Source organism: Pteronotus mesoamericanus, unplaced genomic scaffold (genome assembly GCF_021234165.1).
Source record: "Pteronotus mesoamericanus isolate MK-2021 breed Mesoamerican mustached bat unplaced genomic scaffold, CSHL_Meso_final contig_24, whole genome shotgun sequence".
Taxonomy (NCBI): Eukaryota; Metazoa; Chordata; class Mammalia; order Chiroptera; family Mormoopidae; genus Pteronotus; species Pteronotus mesoamericanus.
Window position 1 is genome coordinate 16,735,127 of NW_026555100.1, and position 20,372 is coordinate 16,755,498.

General features: G+C 37.8%; 1 protein-coding gene across 14 annotated transcripts in view; it reads left to right on the forward strand.

The window, feature by feature from the left end:
• ANK3 (ankyrin 3) overlaps positions 1 to 20,372 on the forward strand; it is a 318,471-nt gene that overhangs the window by 256,682 nt on the left and 41,417 nt on the right. For 10 of the 14 annotated variants that reach the window (XM_054572740.1, XM_054572742.1, XM_054572743.1 and 7 more), the window contains 8 exons: positions 9,859 to 10,070; positions 11,441 to 11,648; positions 12,588 to 12,684; positions 13,265 to 13,493; positions 14,137 to 14,262; positions 15,024 to 15,146; positions 15,582 to 15,608; positions 16,665 to 16,746. In XM_054572740.1, the coding sequence (XP_054428715.1) occupies positions 9,859 to 10,070; positions 11,441 to 11,648; positions 12,588 to 12,684; positions 13,265 to 13,493; positions 14,137 to 14,262; positions 15,024 to 15,146; positions 15,582 to 15,608; positions 16,665 to 16,746 (1,104 nt within the window). The remainder of the gene's footprint in view (positions 1 to 9,858; positions 10,071 to 11,440; positions 11,649 to 12,587; positions 12,685 to 13,264; positions 13,494 to 14,136; positions 14,263 to 15,023; positions 15,147 to 15,581; positions 15,609 to 16,664; positions 16,747 to 20,372) is intronic. The other 4 variants (XM_054572745.1, XM_054572751.1, XM_054572752.1 and 1 more) reach the window with 1 other exon arrangement.

The following is a 20,372-nucleotide window of genomic DNA, read 5'->3' on the forward strand; positions in this document are numbered from 1 at the left end:
GCCAGGGTATTTGGAAATCTGTCCATTATTCGACCATTATTCAACAACTACCCATGAGCCAGGTAGCCTGCAGATGCTGTGTTAAAACAGTGGTTGAAGTCCATGTCTGTATGACTTCAACCCCTTCTCCCCAGCCCTGTTTCTAGACCTCGTTCCTAATATCACCTCTAAAGCAGACCAGCAAAGTCAATTTGGGCAACTAACATAACCTCTCTGAACCTTAGACACCTACTTTACTATAATGCAATGTAGGTCCAATAGTAGCTGACCTACTGCAAAGTAAACATCCAGCACTTGTAAATTTTAGCCTTCCTCTTGGCCAGAACTACCTATTTCAGAACTTACCTCTGTCTTTTCCCCTCATTTTTTTTTGTTGTTTAAACTTTTCTAGTAACATATTAAAAAGAAGGAGGGGAGGTCCTTTCATATTCAGTGGCATTATAAATATCCTAAAAGGTAGAAATTCTTGATTTTTATGACCTCTTCTCCTTTAATTCTGTACCTATGGAGTGGTTTGGTTTTAGTATAACCTTTTAAAAAATAAAACCATTTAAAAGTAATAGATATTTATTATTGCCTATAAGCTCCTCTTCTTGTAATGAACTATCCTTGAGTTGTTTTTTAATAGGATCTTCTTGTCCTGTTTTCAGTACTTTGGTTCTGACTTTGTAAAGACAGGTACAGGGTGAGAGCCTACTAAGACCTTGCTTCCCAGACGTGTCAGTCCACCCCCAGTCACCTGGATCGAGTGCTAAAAGCAGACTTTCAGGTTCCACTCTCGGCGACCAAGTCAGAACCTCCACAAGACAAACCTAGAAATTTGTGATTTTAATATGTAGCACTGGTGTTGTTCAGGTCTGGCCAGTCAGGGGTACACAGGTTCTTGGTGGGTATGAATGCGATACAGGTATCACATTTGTGCTGTAGATAATTCTGTTGGCTTTATCTCTGAATGTAAAGAGAGGAGGTAAAGCAAAGATACTTGGTAATTCCTGCCTCTGGCCTAGGTAGTGGAATATTTTTTTAAAAATCCTTAACCAAGAATATGCTTATTGGTTTTAATAAGGAAGGGAGTGAGAGTGAGGGAGGGAGGGAAGAAAGAAAAGAAAAGAGAATAAAAACATTAATTGGTTGCCTCCCATATGCACCCTGACCAGGAACTGAGCCCGCAACCTAGGTATGTGCCCGCTCTGGGAAACGAACCTGTAATATGTTGGTATATTATAAAACTCTCCAACCAACAGAGCCACCCAGCCAGGGCCTATGTAATAGAGCATTTTAAAATCTGAATACATGCAGTCCTGGAAAACACATTGACATTTTTCCATTTTTCCATTATCATTACTATTCGCCTGGAAATCTGCCTTCTCTGATATAGTCAGTCCCCCTTATCCATGGTTCTGCTTCCCATGGTTTGTTACCTGTGGTCAGCGTCCGTCCTAAAATATTAAATGGGAAAATCCAGAAATAAAAACTCACAGATGTTAAATCGCATGCTATTCTGGGTAGCGAGATGACGTCTCACATTGTCCCACTAAGGACGTGACTCACCCCTTTCTCCAAGCTGTGTGTGCTCTCCACCCCTTAGGCACTTAGTGGCCACCTTGCCTGTCAGATTGGTTATCAGAGAGAGAGACCGCATTCACCTAAGTTTTATTACAGTATATATTGTTAATTGTTCTGTTTTATTATTAACCATTATTAATCTCTTACTGTGCCTGATTTATAAGCTTTATCATAGATATGTGTGAATAGGAAAAGGGTCTTTATGTGTGTAAAGAACAGATAAAGGGAAACTACCATATACCTTTTTAGATTGTACCACAGAATTTTCAGGAGAATTTTATATTCTCGTGAGTTTTTAATTCAGCTTCAGGAAACACTCATCAAGTGAACTAATTCCTGAGTTATAAACACTTGGACATAGTAGACTATTGTGGACTAAAAAGTAGGAAGACTGGAGCCACTTTTTTGTATACAGTATTTTTATTTAAAACACTATTAAAAGAATAAAAAAAATAACCAGCTTCTACTACTGCACATATTTTAGAGCAAGATTTTAAATAGTTATTTCAGTTATTTGGTATGAAAATTGTTGAGTCTTACTGATTCACAACTGATTTCTTTGTTCAGTGCTATTAATTGAACACCTACAATGGGCCAGGCCTCTATATCAAACATCACTTAATGTAATTTAACTGAGGTTACTTTACATTTTATGAAAGTAAAATCTAATTTTAATACATATTAATAATTTATCAAAATTTTAAGCAGAATGAAATGCCTTATAAGGTTGCTCGGTAAGGGAGCCACGGGTCAGGGCTTCCTGGTAGCTGAGTGTCTAGAGCCTTTTCCTCGTTCCCTTGCTTTCAGCCAGCCGGGGCTTTAGTGGCCTCCTTTCAAACTGCTGTCATTTCACTGTTGTGTTTCGGTTTCCTTTTTTAAAGAAAGAAGTAGAGGAAAAAATGTGCTTGAGTTAAATCTTCTTTAAAACTCGAAGAGTCTGTCATTTGTGTATGTTATTATATTAATACTAGCATGGCAGTATTATTACCCGTGTAATAATACATGCATAAATATTCATTATATTTATTATAATTTTCCTCTTTTTCCCTCCTAATTTTTATGTAAATTATATGAGTTTACACATAGACATGTAAAGATGTGATTAGTCAACTTTTATATTTTTTGTGACTCATTTAATATGGTTTGGAGATATATTACAACATATACTTCTACCTCATTCTTTTTAATAACTGCACAGTATTTCATAGTATGAATACAACAAAGTTTATTTAGCCTCTGTTCTATTGATGGTCCATGAGATCTTTTGTCTTTTTCTTTTTTTACAATTATATTTTGTTGATTATGCTACTACAGTTGTCCTGATTTTCCCCCCTTTGCTCCCCTCCACCCGGCGCCCCCTCCTCCCTCAGGCAGTCCCCCCACCATTGTTCATGCCCATGGGTCATGCATGTACATTCTTTGGCTACTCCATTCCCTGTGCTGCACTGTACATCCCCACGGCTATTCTGTGACTACCTATTTGTTCTTCTTAATCCCCTCACTGGCAACCATCCAAATGCTCCCCATATCCATGATTCTGTCTCTGTTCTTACTGGCTTAGTATGTTTTTTTAGATTCAGTTGTTGATAGATATGTATTTATTGCCATCTTCTTGTTCATAATTTTGATCTTTTTCTTAAATAAATCCCTTTATCATTTCATATAATAATGGTTTGGTGATAATGAACTCCTTAGTTTTTTCTTGTCTGGAAAGCTCTTTATCTGCCCTTCAATTCTAAATGACAGCTTTGCTGAGCAGAGCAATCTTGGCTATAGGTCCCTGCCTTTCAAGACTTGGAATATGTCTTGTCAATCTCTTCTAGCCTGCAAAGTTTCTTTTGAGAAATCAGCTGACAGTCTTATGGGAACTCCCCTGTAGGTAACTAACTTCTTTTCTCTTGCTGCTTTTAAGATTCTCTCTTTATCTTTAACCTTTCGCATTTTAACTGTGATGTGTTTGGAGTGAGTCTCTGCATCCATCTTGTTTGGGACTCTCCATGCTTCCTGGATGTGTATGTCTATTACCTTCACCATAATTAGGGAGTTTTCTTTCATTATTTTTTCAGATAGATTTCCAATTTCTTGCTCTTTCTCTTCTCCTTCTGGCACTGCTATGACATGAATGTTGGACCTCATGAAGTTGTCCCAGAGGCTGCTTGTACTATCCTCATTTTAGAGGGTTCCTTTTGCTTTTTCTTGTTCTGATTGGTTGTGTTTTGCTTCCTTATGTCCAAATCATTGATTTGATCCTTGGCTTCATCCACTTTCCTGTTTTTCCCTATAAATTGTTCTTATTTCAACTGGTATATCCTTTGTTTCTAACTGGGTCTTTTTTAAGCTCTTGAGGTCCTCAATAAGATCCTTGAGCATCCTTTTATCCAGTGTTTTAAACTCTGCATCTGATAGTTTGTTTATCTTCATTTCATTTAGCTCTTTTTCTGGAGATTTGATCTGTTCTTTCCTTTGGGCCATGTTTCTTTGTCTCCTCATTTTGGCAGCCTTCCTGTGATTATTCTATATATTAGCTAGAGCTGCTTTAACTCCTTGTTTTGATATCATGGCCTAATGTAGTAGGTGCCCTGTAGGGTCCTGTAGGGTGCAGTGGTACAGCCTCCCCTGTCACCCAAGCTGGTACTCATGGTGCACCCTATGTGTGGGCTGAGTACCCCCTCCGCTTGTAGTTGAGTGTTGACTGCTGTTGACAGGTCAGTGGGAGGGATTTACCCATGCCAGTTTGCTGTAAGGACTGATTGTGACCACTGACTGCTACCTTCTGCCCTCCGTGGAAGATCAGCTTTGTGGGGACAGGGTGGAGGTCTCTGACAAGGTCTCTAGCTGCCCACTGAGTGTGCAGGTTCTGGGGTTTCCTGGATGATGCAAGACAAAGTCAGCCCCCCACCTGTGTTTTGCCCAGGACTGCCCTGCCTGAGTTATAAAGCAATCTGAGATGGCTGCTCTTTGTGCTGGGCTTGGAGATTCCCAGGCAAAGCCAAGCTGTGAAGCTAGGTTGGCTGCTGCTATTGCTGGGCCTGAGGCTCACTGAGGCCAGCTGTTGCTCGTTTGAGTGGATTTAGGAAATTGAAGCATGAGCCAAGGTCAGCCATTCACATGGAAAAGCAGCTTGAGTGGGCCTGTATTTGGGTGGGGCAGAGTTTCAGTGATCTCCAGGGCGGGTCAAACAGTGTTTGGAGTCTCAGGTATGGCACCTGCCTATCAGCTCGGTGGAGAGAGGGTTCAGAAAAGGGACAATGGTCTCTGCTTACTTTAATGCCAGGCACTTTAGTTTCTCCCTGTACACCACTAGTGCCTTTCAAGTTGCTGCCCCACCCCTGGAGGTCAGAGGGAGTAAGTCTGAGTAGGTGAGTCCATGTGTGGGTTCTTTAAGAGGAACTGCTTGAGGCTCCAGAAGTTTCTTTCACAGACTCAATCCCTGCTGGTTTTTGCAGCCAGAAATTGTGTGGACTTATCTTCCTGGCACTGGAACCCTGGGCTGGGGGTCTAGTGTTGGTCTGGGACTCCTCACTCCTGAGATGTGGCACCAGCCCATTTCTGCATCCATGCCCCTCCTACTTGTCTGGATGGATATAGTTTCTTTAATTCTGTAGTTAGACTACCATTCAACTTGATTTTTGATGGTTCTGAATGATGGTTGTTCTATATTTTAGTTATAATTTTGATGTGGTTTTGGGAAGGAGCAAGCCATGCCTGCCTACACCGCCATCTTGACTGAAAGTCCCCATAAGATCCTGTGATAGATTTTGAGGACATAAGAATTTCATAGTGATTTTACTAATTGCTTTTCACCTCTTCCTCTTGCCTCCTCACATCCTTTACCTACTGTCCACATCATTTATTTTCTTACTTATTCATATTTCTAGAGTGGAACAGCCTAACATTCAACTCTCAGTCTTGAAGAAGCTATATTTCTTTTTTTTTCTATTTTTTTGTTGTATTTATAGGGTTGACATGGGTTAATAAAATGACATAGGTTTCAGGTGCACAGTTCTACAACACATCATCTGTATTCTGTGTTGTGTTTTCACCACCCCGAGTCAAGTCTCCTTCCGCCACCATTTATCCCTCCTAAACCCTCTTCTGCTTTCCCCCACCCAAGAAATTATACTTCTTTTTATACCCAAGATTGAGGTTTTTTTTTTTTAAATAATTTTATATTCTATTGACTTGTATTCTCCAGAAGAAAGTTTAAAATATTTTAAGAACACATATAAACAATATAACCTGGTTAAAGGGAAGATATCTTTTCTGCACTTCATCATGCAGACGCATGGGAACCTGAGTAATTCAAAAAGGCAGTGAGTATGTGTGTAATTCTGTTTAAAGGATGGTGCATGGCCACTCAAATGCCTAAAATTTCCACATTGGTGGTTCTTTTCAGTTGAGGCTTTTCCATAAAATACCTATTAAAATATACACTGAAGGTCAATAAGTATGCAAGTTTTAATGGTGACAGAAGAATTGCTAAAAGCTTTAAAATAAAGTGGGTACAACACAAGGGTCCCTGAACCATCAGCAATTTCTAAAAGATGTCCACAGTTGAGTGTGGAGTTAGAAATCTGTGCTTCTCCGTTTACCACTCATCTGCTATGTCGGAGATGAGCGTGCTCATTTTATATTTGGGGTGACATTAATGCTTTATTAAAGGTCATTTAGCATACGTGTGTCCAGGCTGCTTCTACTACACAAAGTGGCAATTCTTCCCAACCCATTGCTATCATCATTTCCAGGGGCGATACAGCCCTTTCCACCTCAACTACTCACAAATAGACGTGCATGCCCACAGCACACAGACGCGCACACACACAGCTGAGAGGTGCCCCCGAAAAGATGCCTCACTCTGTCTGGTGGGTCCAGATTGATTTTGAGTAAAAGCTCACAGACTACACTGCTTGTTACATGCAGAGTTAGGGCATCTGACTTGTTTGAAGGATGTAATTTCATGACAGGGTCTTTTTAAATTGCTTGCACTATGTGGAGTCTGAAGCCATTTCCAAAGGAGAATGTAATCACAAGTTTGAAGCAGAAAGTAAAAAAAAAAAAAAAAAAAATCTACTTAGTTGATGATGACGTACTGCACAGAAATTTAAACAAATTAACAGAACTTTCTCAATTGTAGCATTAATTATAAATTTGAGGAATTTAGACCTTTAAAATGATCCACATCTGGGGAGGGGTTATAGATCTGCTCTATATGGAAACCTTTTATTTATTTTAGTTTCTGAATAGGTGAAAAGTTGCCCAGAATATCTTTCTGAGCAAAACTGATTCCTTCCTGTTTTTTCATACTAACCTTTTTACATTCTTTTCTCCTTTGTTTTCCTTTATTTTTTCTTTCACTAGGGATTCAGTATTTAGGTTTGGACAGAGCAGAGAGAAAAGAGACGGTTGGTTAGTAACAAAAAGAACCAAAATTCCAAGTCTATTGTTGATCTGGGTTAAACCCAATTTCTCTACTGCGTGACAATTAATTTGGTGCTCCCATGTCAGAGTTCAGTGGTTAATCTGTAAAAGTGAGAAGATGTCTCTGATCCAATTACCTAACCATCCATTTTACCATGTTACAAATTTTTATTTGCAATAAGCCATTATCTCAGCCCTGTGTACATAATGAAGGAGGCAGACGTCTTCATAGTTCAGGGAAGGCGGCACAGGTGCCTTATGTGTCTGAGTTATGAAAGGGCTTATGTGAGTGGCAAACAACAAAAACAAGACCAGGGCCCACCTTGAAGTTTGGGAATTTCCCCTTTATTTTGTAGCAAGTAAAACTGCCACAGTTATATAAACCCAGACACAGGACTGTCTTATTTCCCACCCTCTTCTCCTTGCCAACTCCCTTTCTCATCCCTTGGAAGTAATCAGTGCTAATGGCCTAGAATGTTTCTTCTACACATTTCTCTTTTAAAAATTTACAAACTATGCAGATTACATTTTCCCCTAAAAACTCACTTTATGTGCTTTGCATACTGCTCAGCCACTCCCTGCCTGGCCCCTTCTTCACTCAGATCTCTCCTCTAATGCCATATCCTCGGAGCGCTGCGTCCTAATCACCCATTCAAGCAAGAACCTCTTCTTCCTGTCCCCTTAATTTTCTCCCCTCAATTTATTATTTTCTTCATATCTGTTCAGTGACGTGTGGCCCTCCCCACATTAGAGTATAATCTCCGTGGGAGAAGGGACTGTATAGTTTGTTCTCTGCTGTATCTGTAGTGCCTAGGCCAGTGCCTGCACAGTGTGGGTCTTCAGTAAATACTTGGCAAATGAATGAATCTGAATCATCCAATTACCAGCTGCGGGAGTGTCCAGAGCATGGATGAATCATGACTTACCTAACCATTCCCTTACTGATGGGCATTCAAGCCCTTTCGAGCTTTAGTTATTACATGCGCTTGTAAGAAAGATGCCAGAAAATGGGATCGCTGGGCCAAGGACAGGCCCATTTTCATTTTGAATTGATGATGTCCAGTTTCATTGTCAAAAGATGATTGCCCTTTGCACCGCACCTGCCATGATAAAAGCACCTGTTTTCCCCAAATTTTCTCTGGGCAAGATGTTACCTGTCTTTGATCTTACCAATAGGCTGGTGTGGAGGGAGATCTTACCTTGTTTTAATTGGTATGTCCATGTAAATTTTCAAGTTTGAACATTTTAGTATTTGTTTATTGATCATTGTTCAGCCTCTGTGAATTGCCTGTTTATAACATTTTGTTATTACTCTTGGCTTTCTCATTTTTGTATCAATTTGTAGTTGCTGTTGGTATTGAAGATATTAATCCTTTATTTGCTGTGGGTGTGTGGCTCATCATCCTTCCCATTCTACCATTTGTCTTTCAAGTTTACTAATTTTGTTATTTCTATATAGTCAAAATTGCCTTTTAGGCTTTTGAATTTTCAGTTTAGAGTAGAAAAGTTTCTCCTAACCAAGGCTAAAATATTATCTTGGTTTTTTGTAATATTTTAATGTTTTTAAATAATTAAGTCTCTTGTTCAGCTGGGATTTTTATTTACATATAAGATGTAGTGATTTAGCTTTTTTCTTCCAAATAGATTTTCAATTATGTTCAACACACCTTTTAAACCACTGATTTGAAGTTTAAATAAATCACTTTGATTCAAATATATTCATTTAAATATATAATACATATATTGAAGTAGATATATATGGACTTACCTATATACTATGTATATGTCTATGTAATATGTGGGTATGTGTATTCATATATAAATTTGAATCTATTTCTTAATTCTCTTTCCTTGTCCCTCGACCTATTTGTGTATGTATGTGTGTATTTCTTAGAGTTTTATATGTCTCTCTATATAACTGTTTTATTATAATAAATAATAACTATTATTTTAAGTTGTTAAATCTTAAAAGATAAATTTTTCCTCACAAGTCTACTTTTCTAGCATACTCTTGGCTAGTCCCAAATAATTATTTCATATGATTTTAAAAATCATTTAATTCCATTGAACCTGTCAAAACTGCATAAAACCTGGCTTCCCAAAGAAGCACCTGGCCAGACGGAGTGGGTGGGAGTAAAGAGAGGCGGGTGCCAGGGAGATGGTCAGGGTGGTCTCGGTCACCTGGGCTTTGACCTTGACACGTGCTGTGCAAAGGAGAGTGAGTCAAAGCTGTTAGAGTGGACGACCGAACAAACCGTAGCCCCTTCCCGGGAGTTAGCAGGGGCAGCAGGAAGTCTGGAGGTGGCAGAATGGAAAGAGACGTGCCCATGCGCTGACAAGGTTGAGTTTAGCGTGGGACGGCCACTGGTAGGAGACAGAAATTGGTGGTGATGTTACTTATCATTTGGGTAATTTTAAATATATTTTAAAGAGGTTTTCAAATAAAGTTGTAGAGCCTTTCAGACATACTTAAGTCCTTATTCACTCTCTTGTGGGTCCCTACTTTTTTCTGACTCATTCCTACTTTTGGCAGCTTCTGTCCAGAGGGAAGGTTATGTGAATAATTACAGAATGAAGTGTCTCCTTTTCAAGAGTAGAATTTTTTTTCCATATACGGTAAAATGCCAGTTTTTTAAGATTTTGTTCCTCTTCAGGAGAAAGAGTTTTCTAGTAATACTGTATATGGAAGGCTTTACTTTTGCAAAGCTTGTTATTATGTCAAAGTCACTGTAGTTTTCTCATAATCTTAAAAAAAACTGTTTAGACTACTGAATACAAGGCATTGTAGCTATCAAAGTTACACGCCAGTGTGTCTCAAGGTATTGTGGAAACAGGCTTGTTCTCATGGCTTTTTCATTCATTGTGTCTTTTCAGAACTTGATAGCCCAGAAGAGTTAGGGAAAAAGCGCATCTGCAGGATCATCACTAAGGATTTCCCCCAGTATTTTGCAGTAGTTTCACGGATTAAGCAGGAAAGCAACCAGATCGGCCCTGAAGGTGGCATTCTGAGCAGCACCACTGTGCCCCTCGTCCAGGCCTCTTTCCCGGAGGGCGCTTTAACCAAAAGAATCCGCGTCGGCCTCCAGGTGACGTTCACAAAACATTCTTGTCCTTGATACGTGTGGCGAGCATGTGAGCATGCATGTTCCATTCTGGAAGAGCACGTTCCTTTCCCGAAACAGCTGTCATAATTCATCCTGATGATACTGCTAATTAAAGCATTAGACCATGTTGGGGAATCATTAACCTATTTCAAGTGAAAAGCATTAATTAAAAGTTAGCCTAGTGGCTTATTAAGTAAGGTACATATTTTAGTTTTTTCTTTATAAAAGTATTACCTGGGTTCTGATGAAAGATCATTTTTTTAAACCATAAGTTACTGGTCTCAGTATGTGAAGCACAGAAGCACCAGGGGCAAATATACCATTAAAGAAACAACTCGTATTTGATTTAGTTTAGAATATGCCACGTCATAAAAATTAGTAATAGCAAAACTTGCAAGCTTTCAAATTTTGGTTTAAGTAAATTGTAAATGATAGGTTTTATCTCTCCAAACCGGTTGAAACTTATTTTGGTTTGAAAGCTGGCTGAAAACCTTGGCAAGGATGGTCTTTCATGTATTTATTCATTTCATTTAGACTGTACCAGTATTTAACCAGTATTTTTTTTCTTACTAAATAAGGAAAATAGCCTAAAATTTAGCTTAATTTGCATTGGTAATTAATATAGTATTTAATATTTTACCTGAAAGTTCATGTTCTTTTTGTGAGGCTCACCTCTCCTGCCCAGAGAACTGGGGTTTGTTAGAGCTGAGCATTCTCAGCCCTAGAAGGGCCTTCAGTGAACACTTAGCTAAAGAGACTGCCTGACATTCCAGTGGTATGAGGTTCCCTTCAGCTCTCTTCCATATTGAATATTTGACCAAATAGTGAAGAGGTCAAAAGGAAGAAGTTAAGCTTGGTAAACTAGAATTGAAATCTTTGGCAATCATGAATGCCTTTTTGTTACTTAACTCTGAAAAATCTCAATCTTTACGTGGGTACAAGTTGCCTTTGTAATGTTTTACTGAATGTCCTGCTAGGTTTAAAATATACTGGACGTATTATTTGTTGTCCTCTGCTGTGCAGTAGGTTAGGATGCTTCTCGGCTGTGAGATCGGACCCCCTCTGTCACACAAGCCCACACTGTGTGTGTTACACTGAGGAGGTGCTCAGGTGGACTGGTTCCTCCTTCAGTGTTTGGTTGTTTGAGGTTCATTTGATTTTGTTTATTTGTTTGTTCTTACACCTTCCTGAAATAGAAAGGAAGAAATAAAAAGACATTTATTGGTTGTGGGTTTTGGGTTTTTTCCTCCTCACTTAAAAAGCTAACTTTCAATAAAGAAGTCAACTTTCCAATGAGATTTTAAAAAAAAAAAAAAAGGTCCACTTTCATTTAAGATCCTTTCTCTATCTAGGCTCAGCCTGTTCCAGATGAAATTGTGAAAAAGATCCTTGGAAACAAAGCGACGTTTAGCCCGATTGTCACTGTGGAACCAAGAAGAAGGAAATTCCATAAACCTATCACAATGACCATTCCGGTGCCCCCACCCTCCGGAGAAGGCGTATCCAATGGTTACAAGGGGGATACCACACCCAATCTGCGCCTTCTCTGTAGCATTACAGGTTTGGTTACATTGTTGCTGTACTTGCAATTGATACCAGCATTTGCAGTGATTCTGTATGAAAGCATAAAGCCTTTGAAACATCCATGCTAACATTATAAGAGTAGGAAAAAAAAGAATAAAACCTCTTTACTTGTCCATCTCCTCCTTTCTATTATCCCATGCTAATTTTTTTAAAATGTGGATATCATGTATCATTTAAAATTAACATTTTTCTACTATTAAATTTAATAATAGTGTTCTTTTAAGGTTATTGAGATATTATTGAATCTGCTAGAGCATCTAGGTAACCTCCTGGCGACCTAGGCAGAGGCAGTGGACCTAGCAACACCCTTCTGACTATAGGGAATTAGATGAACTTTGGGGAGAACACATATTGTGAGAAGCACTCGGAATCCAGAGCTCAGTTCATTATTTAATCAATCTAATGTGACATTTAACTGAAAGTCCAAGATAAAGATAAACTGGTTTTTGTTGTTGTTGGTTTATTTTGCTCTTAAAAGTAATTTTGATGGCTGATTCACCCTTTTATTATGAAAAACTAAATGATTCAGGCAGTACTAATGAGTTGCTTTTTAACTTTCTTGATAGTTCTTGCCTTTTTTAAATTAATAAAATACTTATATTGTCTTTCTGAAACAACAAATCTTGGCACTTTCAAATTGCACTTATGAAATCCACTTATAAACTGGTTATCCCAATTTTAAGCCATTCATTAGTATCCAAATGAACAGATAAGTAGTTTTTTAAAAATCTAATCTCTTACAAGGAGATCAATATAAAAACCAATAAGAGTATAAACTATGTTTTGTACATGTCATTAATTGAAAGTGTTGGCATTCTACAAGTTACGGGCAATTCAGGAAGAACAGGATAATGATGCAAATGTTACAAGGAGCATCTCGTAATTAAGTCAACATATCTGCTGTTGTTCTCTTAGGGGGCACCTCACCTGCGCAGTGGGAAGACATCACAGGAACTACTCCTTTGACATTTATAAAGGACTGTGTCTCTTTTACAACCAATGTTTCAGCCAGGTATGGAAATAAAGGATTCCAAAAAGCACTAAGGAATTAGTTTTATTACTTTTTGGAAATTAAAAATTGTTGTGCTCTATATGAGTATGGTTATTTTTTATGACTTTGATGGTGAAGTTGGATCTGACTCAGAAATTTAAAATTCACTGGGATAAGTCATTTAATCCAGTTCTTAGGGTAAGCTATAAGATGCTAGACTTGATTCTTCCAGTAAAATTTCTTACCAACTTTAATTCATAAATAATGAAAGTTTTCTCCCATAAATTTCTTGTTCCTTCCAATAATAAATTAATAAATTAAAAACTCTTAAACAGGAGTAGGAAGGAAGGCCTATTGTTGGCATATGTTACAGGGGAACAGGAATTTTATGGGAAAGAAATAGAGAAAAAAATTCTTAGCATTTGCTGTGTTTCATAAACAGTAAAAATCCTTGCTGTTTATTTAGATGAATGAGCTAACGTTTTGGTTTAGTTCCTTTTATACTCTAATTTTTTAATGGTGATTTTTTTTTAAGATTTGGTATTTAAGTCACTTCATTTTCATACTTATACTTTGTTTTGGTTGGTTTTGTTTTTATCAGATTTTGGCTTGCAGACTGCCATCAAGTTTTAGAAACCGTGGGGTTAGCCACACAACTATACAGAGAATTAATATGTGTTCCTTATATGGCCAAGTTTGTTGTTTTTGCCAAAACGAATGATCCTGTAGAATCCTCCCTGCGATGTTTCTGCATGACAGATGACAAAGTGGACAAAACTTTAGAGCAGCAGGAGAATTTTGAGGAAGTTGCAAGAAGCAAAGATATTGAGGTACCTTGTTCAGAACAAGTTTATTCAATTATATTCCCCAGATACAGGGTTTTATTTTGAGGTCATGATAGCACTCACCATAACTATAAAGTGTATTATTGATTTTAGTTTTTTAAAAAAATTATATAGCTTCATTCTCAAATTATTTTAAGTGTTTTGAGTTTATCTTAGTTGATTACAATGTAGTACTTACGAATCTAAGCCATGGTTTCCATGTTCCTGTAACTGCTTGAGTTATGTTACATTCATGGTCACTGTCTATACACATTACCATGATTTTCCTTTTTCAAACCCAGCCATTAGATAAATATCCAAGAGTCAAAAAAAAAAAGGAAAAGAAAAAAAAAACCTTTCAAAGTCTATCTGAATAGTGATTGATGTCAGATACTTTCTCAAACATGTTTAAAATTGCTAGAATAGAAATATACAATTCTGTCTTGTATGTTTCGATAATGCAGTTTCCAATCATAATGATTGAATTGTGAGCCAGAAGAGTTCCTGTGTGGCAAATAGAACCACAGAGTTAATTTCCTAATACAGAAACAAATGTGTTTCAGAGACATGTCATTCTTTTAATATTATGTGACTTAAAATGTCAAAATTCTGTTTAACATTAAAGTCTGTATTTATTTTACTCCAAAAGGTTCTGGAAGGAAAACCTATTTATGTTGATTGTTATGGAAATCTGGCTCCACTTACCAAAGGAGGACAACAGCTTGTTTTTAACTTTTATGCTTTCAAAGAAAATAGACTGCCATTTTCCATCAAGGTAAGTCATCTTCAACAGACTCTGTGAATTTTTTAAAATGCTCTTAGAGAATTAAAAAAAAAGATTGAGGTGATTTATTCAGTTTGAAATACCCCACCAAACTTGAAGTCATAGGAACAAGGTCAGATTTTGTCTTAGCTCTACTTGAGTGTACTTTTCAGCTAAGAAAGCTTTATAACTAGTTAAAAGAGTCCTTACCTTTTAAACAGCTAAATAATCACTTATGTTTAAGCAAATGTTTGTAAGACCAAACACTCTGGTATAATAAAATGCATCGTATCTGGTTAATGCTCAGTAGTCAAGTAACAGATGGAACTGAAATTCGGAATCCAAGTGCAACTTCGCTTCTCATGGTGCCCAGGGACATTCTGGAGAGGTCTTTCTCCTCAGAGAACAGAAGGGTGTAGGACAATTACTTTACTGTCATTATTGTTAGCTGTTAGTGTTGTTGCTAAACCTGAGGCTTTGAGAAAAAGAAAGTATTAGACAGGAAGAAAATCCGTATAACCCAGACTCTACAATGCATTGTTGGGATAAGACAGCCAGACATACAGTTCTGTGTTTAGACTGGGAACCGGACACTCTAAATCTTGCTGAGTCTGTGACCACCTTCATTGACATGTACTTGTTATCATCACCTTTTCCCTTTACTTTTCCTGCCTCTCAAGGGGCTCCATAAAACAAACATGATTAACTGTTCTGAAGATGGAACCTTCGGAAAAGTCTCTTTCTATAACTGTCAACTACATTAATTCTTCTAGATCAGAGACACCAGCCAAGAGCCCTGTGGTCGTCTGTCATTTCTGAAAGAACCAAAGACAACAAAAGGACTGCCTCAAACAGCTGTTTGCAACTTAAATATCACTCTGCCAGCACATAAAAAGGTATCTTTTAATATTGGTTTATCTTAACTTTCTTTCCCTGGTCTTGTAGGAGTGGGCCCTTGGTATGCAATTAAGGAATGCTTTGTACCATGATTAAAGCTCTTGAAACTCAAGTTCGGTTAGTCTCTTTGTGAAGATTGACCAAGTCTTGTTACTGTGGTGTCAAATTCTTATGGTTTGTATGATGGAGTCCTCTGTTTATTGCTTCTGCTTCTGCTGGTAGTTCATAGAGTTTTATGCTTTCAAAGAGCATCACATTAATTTGCCATGGATGTACCATTCTTGATACATTTTGTTGGCTTCTTTTGATTTGCTTTGCCTTCTAAATCAGCTTGCATTTTGTGCTCCCTACTGAGTCCTTTTCATATCCTGATATTCTTTTCTGCTGTCCATTATAATATTCCTTGTCTCTGCAATGCATCTTGGAACCAAAAGGAGACAGAGTCAGATCAAGATGATGAGGTAATATGAATACTTCTGCTTTTATTCTATCAGAGGTAGAATAGAAATTGAATCTGTATAAAAGAAGTTGCAGGGGGCTGAAGTGTGGGAAATGTATTATTATTTTTTAGCTTAAGTGAGTAAAGGGTATATATTTTTCTTAAAGAATGGTTCACTCTTCGTCCATATCTACATACATAAGAGCACTTCAGTACATTCAGTAAAATCAGTCCCAATAATGATATTAAAAGATGAACTAAAGCTCATTTAATATTTTAAAATGTGATTAGCATGCATCAAGGATACATTTGTGCATATTTTCATCTAGTATCAACTGTGTTATATAACTTTTAAATCAAGATCATGGGTAATATATGAACTTTTATTATTCATATCAACCTATATTTTACATAATGTAAAATAAGTGCTCAATGGCTATTGATAAATATTTTATATTCTATTTAAAAAAATTTATCTTGGCCATTTTTAAGGATATAATTACTCAATTAAGCTTTGGATGACTTTTTCCCTAATAAGTTATCTCCTAATAGTTCTCCAAATTAGATGCTAATTGGATTTTTAAAACTCAGTAATAATAGAATCAGCAACCTTAAGACTCAGTGACATTATTCGTAATAAAACCATTAACCTGTTTTTAATCTCCTCATCTCTGTGTTATGCCTATTAACATACAGAAACAACAGCAGTAATCAGAATAATAAACTGTGTGTGCCTTTTTTCCTGGAATGTACTCACATGGAGTGAGTGTATGTTGTGATATATGTGCTTTCAGTACAAATAAATTTGGGGAAATTTGCTGTTCAGCATCAGAAGTCTCTGTAATGCTCATGTTTTATTTGTAGTTCCCTGTAGTCTGTGTTGATGCTCAGATATTTGCTAAATGATGGTTATTTGTTTGAAACATTGGGGTGGGGTTATAGAATCGCATTTTATGTGATTTTTCATAAGAAAGAAAAAAAGGATAAACAAGATGTCAAGATAACATCTTATAAAATGTCTCTAAGCTATGAAAATGCCTCAAGGATTTTGGACATAGTCTTTGTTTTTCCTTTTCAGATCGAGAAAGCCGATAGAAGACAGAGCTTTGCATCTTTAGCTTTACGTAAGCGCTACAGCTACTTGAATGAGCCTGGAATGAGTGAGTTTTCTAACACATTTACTAATCTATGTTGATTTTCATGAGAAGAGACATTTTTTCTATACAATCTTAATTTTAGGGTCATCTGAAAACCCAGTGGCAAAAGCAAAATTACTTGCAAGAAGACTTTACCATGAAATCTAAGGAATATATTGTACCTAGTTGAAGATAAGAGGGACTGACACCCCTAGATCATAGCTTCAAACCAGTTTTTATAAAGCCATTAACCATTTTTTTCTACTTAGAATCATCTATTACCTGTCTTTAAAAACTTTGTTAACTGTGCTAGGAGAAAATGTTGTATCCATATTGCTTTAAATCTGTGCTCTAAAAAAAAATTTGTTTTTAGGTATGTGGGATGGTAGAAAGGATGCTAAAGGATAAGTAACTCTAGTTGTCTCATTTTTCTTACTATAGGTAGGTCATATCTTAGTTCTGAATCTTTTTCTGCCCACTTTGAAAGAATTACATTTCCCTACCTCCTGGGGGGAGCACTTATTTACTGATTTCTTTCTCCCTCCTTCCCTGTCTATCCCACCCCCTGCCCTTTATTAAATATGTTGTAAGATGAAGTCTTCCGTGGACTGGTTAGACCCCTTTCTTGTCTCAGTGGTTGTTTTGGTTTATTGTTACTGGTTTGCAAGTGTCAAGGTACAGATTCATTCGGTCACACTCATTCATTTGCTGTCTCCGCCTCACTCTTTCCTGCCCTCATCCTTGTGGTTGTCCCTGCTGGGGATCACTGCAGCCCTTTGATGACCCCTCCACCAACAGGAACGAAGAGCGTGAGAGCGGCAGAGTGTTTGATTGATGGGAGTGGTGCCACTTGAACCATCAGAGAAGGATTTATACAAAAAATTATTTTCACATTACTGGATCATTTCTCGCTATTGCCCATTACTCACAATGACTTGAATTTGGGGAAAACTAAAGATATATCAGTAAGAGCCACAACTTTGATTTTCCCCACCTTTTCTGAATTCTTGTTTCTGTGGGCCAACATAGCATATAAAATGTGCCAACAGAAGACACTACTTAGCTCTGATGGTCTTCGCATAATCTTCGGGAGTCCAGCTCCTTGACTACTAGGGAAACTTCTATCGTGAGACAAAATAGGGAGTATGAGAGAAATGAAGGCCTACCCTACTCATGGATGTTCTTTCAGATCTTAGTTTCTCCCTCCAGCACAAGTGCCTAAATTCCCCCAAAACCATAAAGGCTGAAATTAACTCCCGTTATGCTACAAAGCAGGAAACCATAAAGGCTGAAATTAACTCCCGTTATGCTACAAAGCAGGAAAAGTATGTATGTGTAACTAGATGGTTTTTTAGTAACTAACCCTCCTGAGTGGAAGTTTTCCTTGGAATAGTTTCGTCCCCTAGCTAAGACCCTCACTGGGTAGCTGGTTGGGACTCCCAGGCAGTACTCTTAGGCTTTGGACAGGCTCCACGGACCCGCTACCTTAGGCCACAGGCACTCTGGACAGGTGAGCTCCCTTCTGATTCTGGTCCCTAAGGCATTTGTATGGGGAGAATATGAGTTGTAAGGTCAGGTATGTGCTAAGTCAGTTGAATTTTCCCCACTTATGAAAGTGTTGCTACTTTTTGGTTAGTGTCGGTTAAGGTGTATGTAGCTTGTCCTCCTTGACTTTAGAGAGAAGAGAGAGGATACTTCTCCCTGTTTTATGAAAGCAAGCAGAAGGGTGGTGAACAGAGGGATGAAAAGGAGTAAAAAGGGGCTAAAGTAAAACTAAGGACATGTCTTGGCCCCTGAGTTGGTGTTAGAACTCCAAGCGAATGCAGCTTTTCTCTCACTGCCCTGCCTTGTCTACCCCTCCCCCCGAACCCCCCCAAAAAATCTGGTGTAATTCAGTGCCTGACATCCAAGAAATTGCCTTTGTTATAAAGGGTACCACAAAATGTGTCATTAAAGCATAAAATGTAACTGATCGGTAAATTGGCTGCTTTGTGCCAAGTATAAAACTGTAGTCATGGCCCAGAAGACTCCTCTGTGGGTGATGGAGCCAGCCTTCAGTGGTAAGGAGAGATGCTTTGCCAGTTTCTGGTGGTTACAAAGACAAATTCTCTTGAGCTCAAATCACTGAATTGAAGGAATTCCCAAACCTTCCATTTGCAATGTGGTATTTGTAACAGAGTTAAGTAACGAAATATTGAGATTCGTTGCTATCGGGGTAATGAATGGGTGAGTTTTTCCTTAGTTCTTCCACTCTTCCTTAGGATAATATGTAAGCCTAGAAAAGGGTATGTTCTGAATGTTTGAATTTAAATGTACACTAGGAATGAACATCTGCACCCTTGAGGGCGTAGCTGCTAATCCAAGGACTGGATTGTAGCAGTGGCACGAGCAGAGCATGAAGAGGAGCGTAAAGATGAAGCAGATTCTCATTCCGTGTTTCACTCTTATCTGAACCAGTGCTTCCTGGGAGCCAGACTGCACTCCACTCTGACATAAACATTAGCCCTTGGCAGGCATTCCAAATCTCTGCAACCAGCCCAGTGTGCTTGTTAGAGCTGTAGAAGTAGAGAGGACCAAGTGTGTGTTTGCTCTTCCCCAGCAAGTGTGCTTACCTCATTTGTGTGTTTCTTGTCCCATTGCCAGAAGAATGCTCGTAGTAAATCCGTCCTTCCTAGTGGTAGGTCTGCCTCATGGCTGCTCCAGTGTTTGGGGCATCCATGAGCCCCATGGATATTCTGGGAAGGCACCAGAATTGGATCCTTTGCCGCTGATAAATACATGTGCAGAAAAAGACTGTATCCCACTGTAGATACTTAAATATGGGGTGTTAAAAATGTGAATGTGCTTTTTAGATTTTCCCCATGATACCTTTTGAGAATTCAAAGTATAATAAATTATGAAAAAAATATTAAATAAACTGTGTGCTTTCATCCATAATGAAGGCAACACCAGGCATGGATATGTTTAGTTCCAGATGTATTTTTACTATGCAGTATTAAATGTTTTCATAAAATCTCAAAAGGTACCAAGACTTCACATCTCATGGAAAAAGTGTACTCTTCTTTCTAAATGCTCTTGTGAAAGTATTTTTAAAGTTTATATATTGTGCATACTATGGCATAAAAATTGTATTACTTCATTGGCTTGTTTGCCATGATATATTGCGCATGATACAATGTTTTGTTGCTTTGCTTGCTCTGGTAACCATGAACCATATTTTCTGTTTTTTTCCCCCTTTTGTGTGTGTATGTACACATGCATTTTAAAATCATTTCATATTACTTTTTTTTTCCTCACCAAAAGGAATATACTGCATGGAAAAGATAAATGCAAACATTCCTTTTCTTTGTTTTTAGTTTTGTTTTTTTTTTTAATTCTCACTCAGAAAATTTCTTGCTCTTATTGGCTTTTTATGGGTGTGAAGCATAACCGAATTGTGCATGGAAGATACAGATTTAAAATCCAGTGGCTTCACAGTTTGCACATCAATTGCCTGTCACTAAAAAGTTATTTTGGATTCTGCATGAATAGGCTTGAGTGGTTTTCTACAAAAGACCTTTAGATATTTAATGTATAGCTACCCACATCAATATGGTTGTTAATAGGTGCAATCTGTATCACCAAAGTTCAAGGCCAGGGAAGATTAGAAA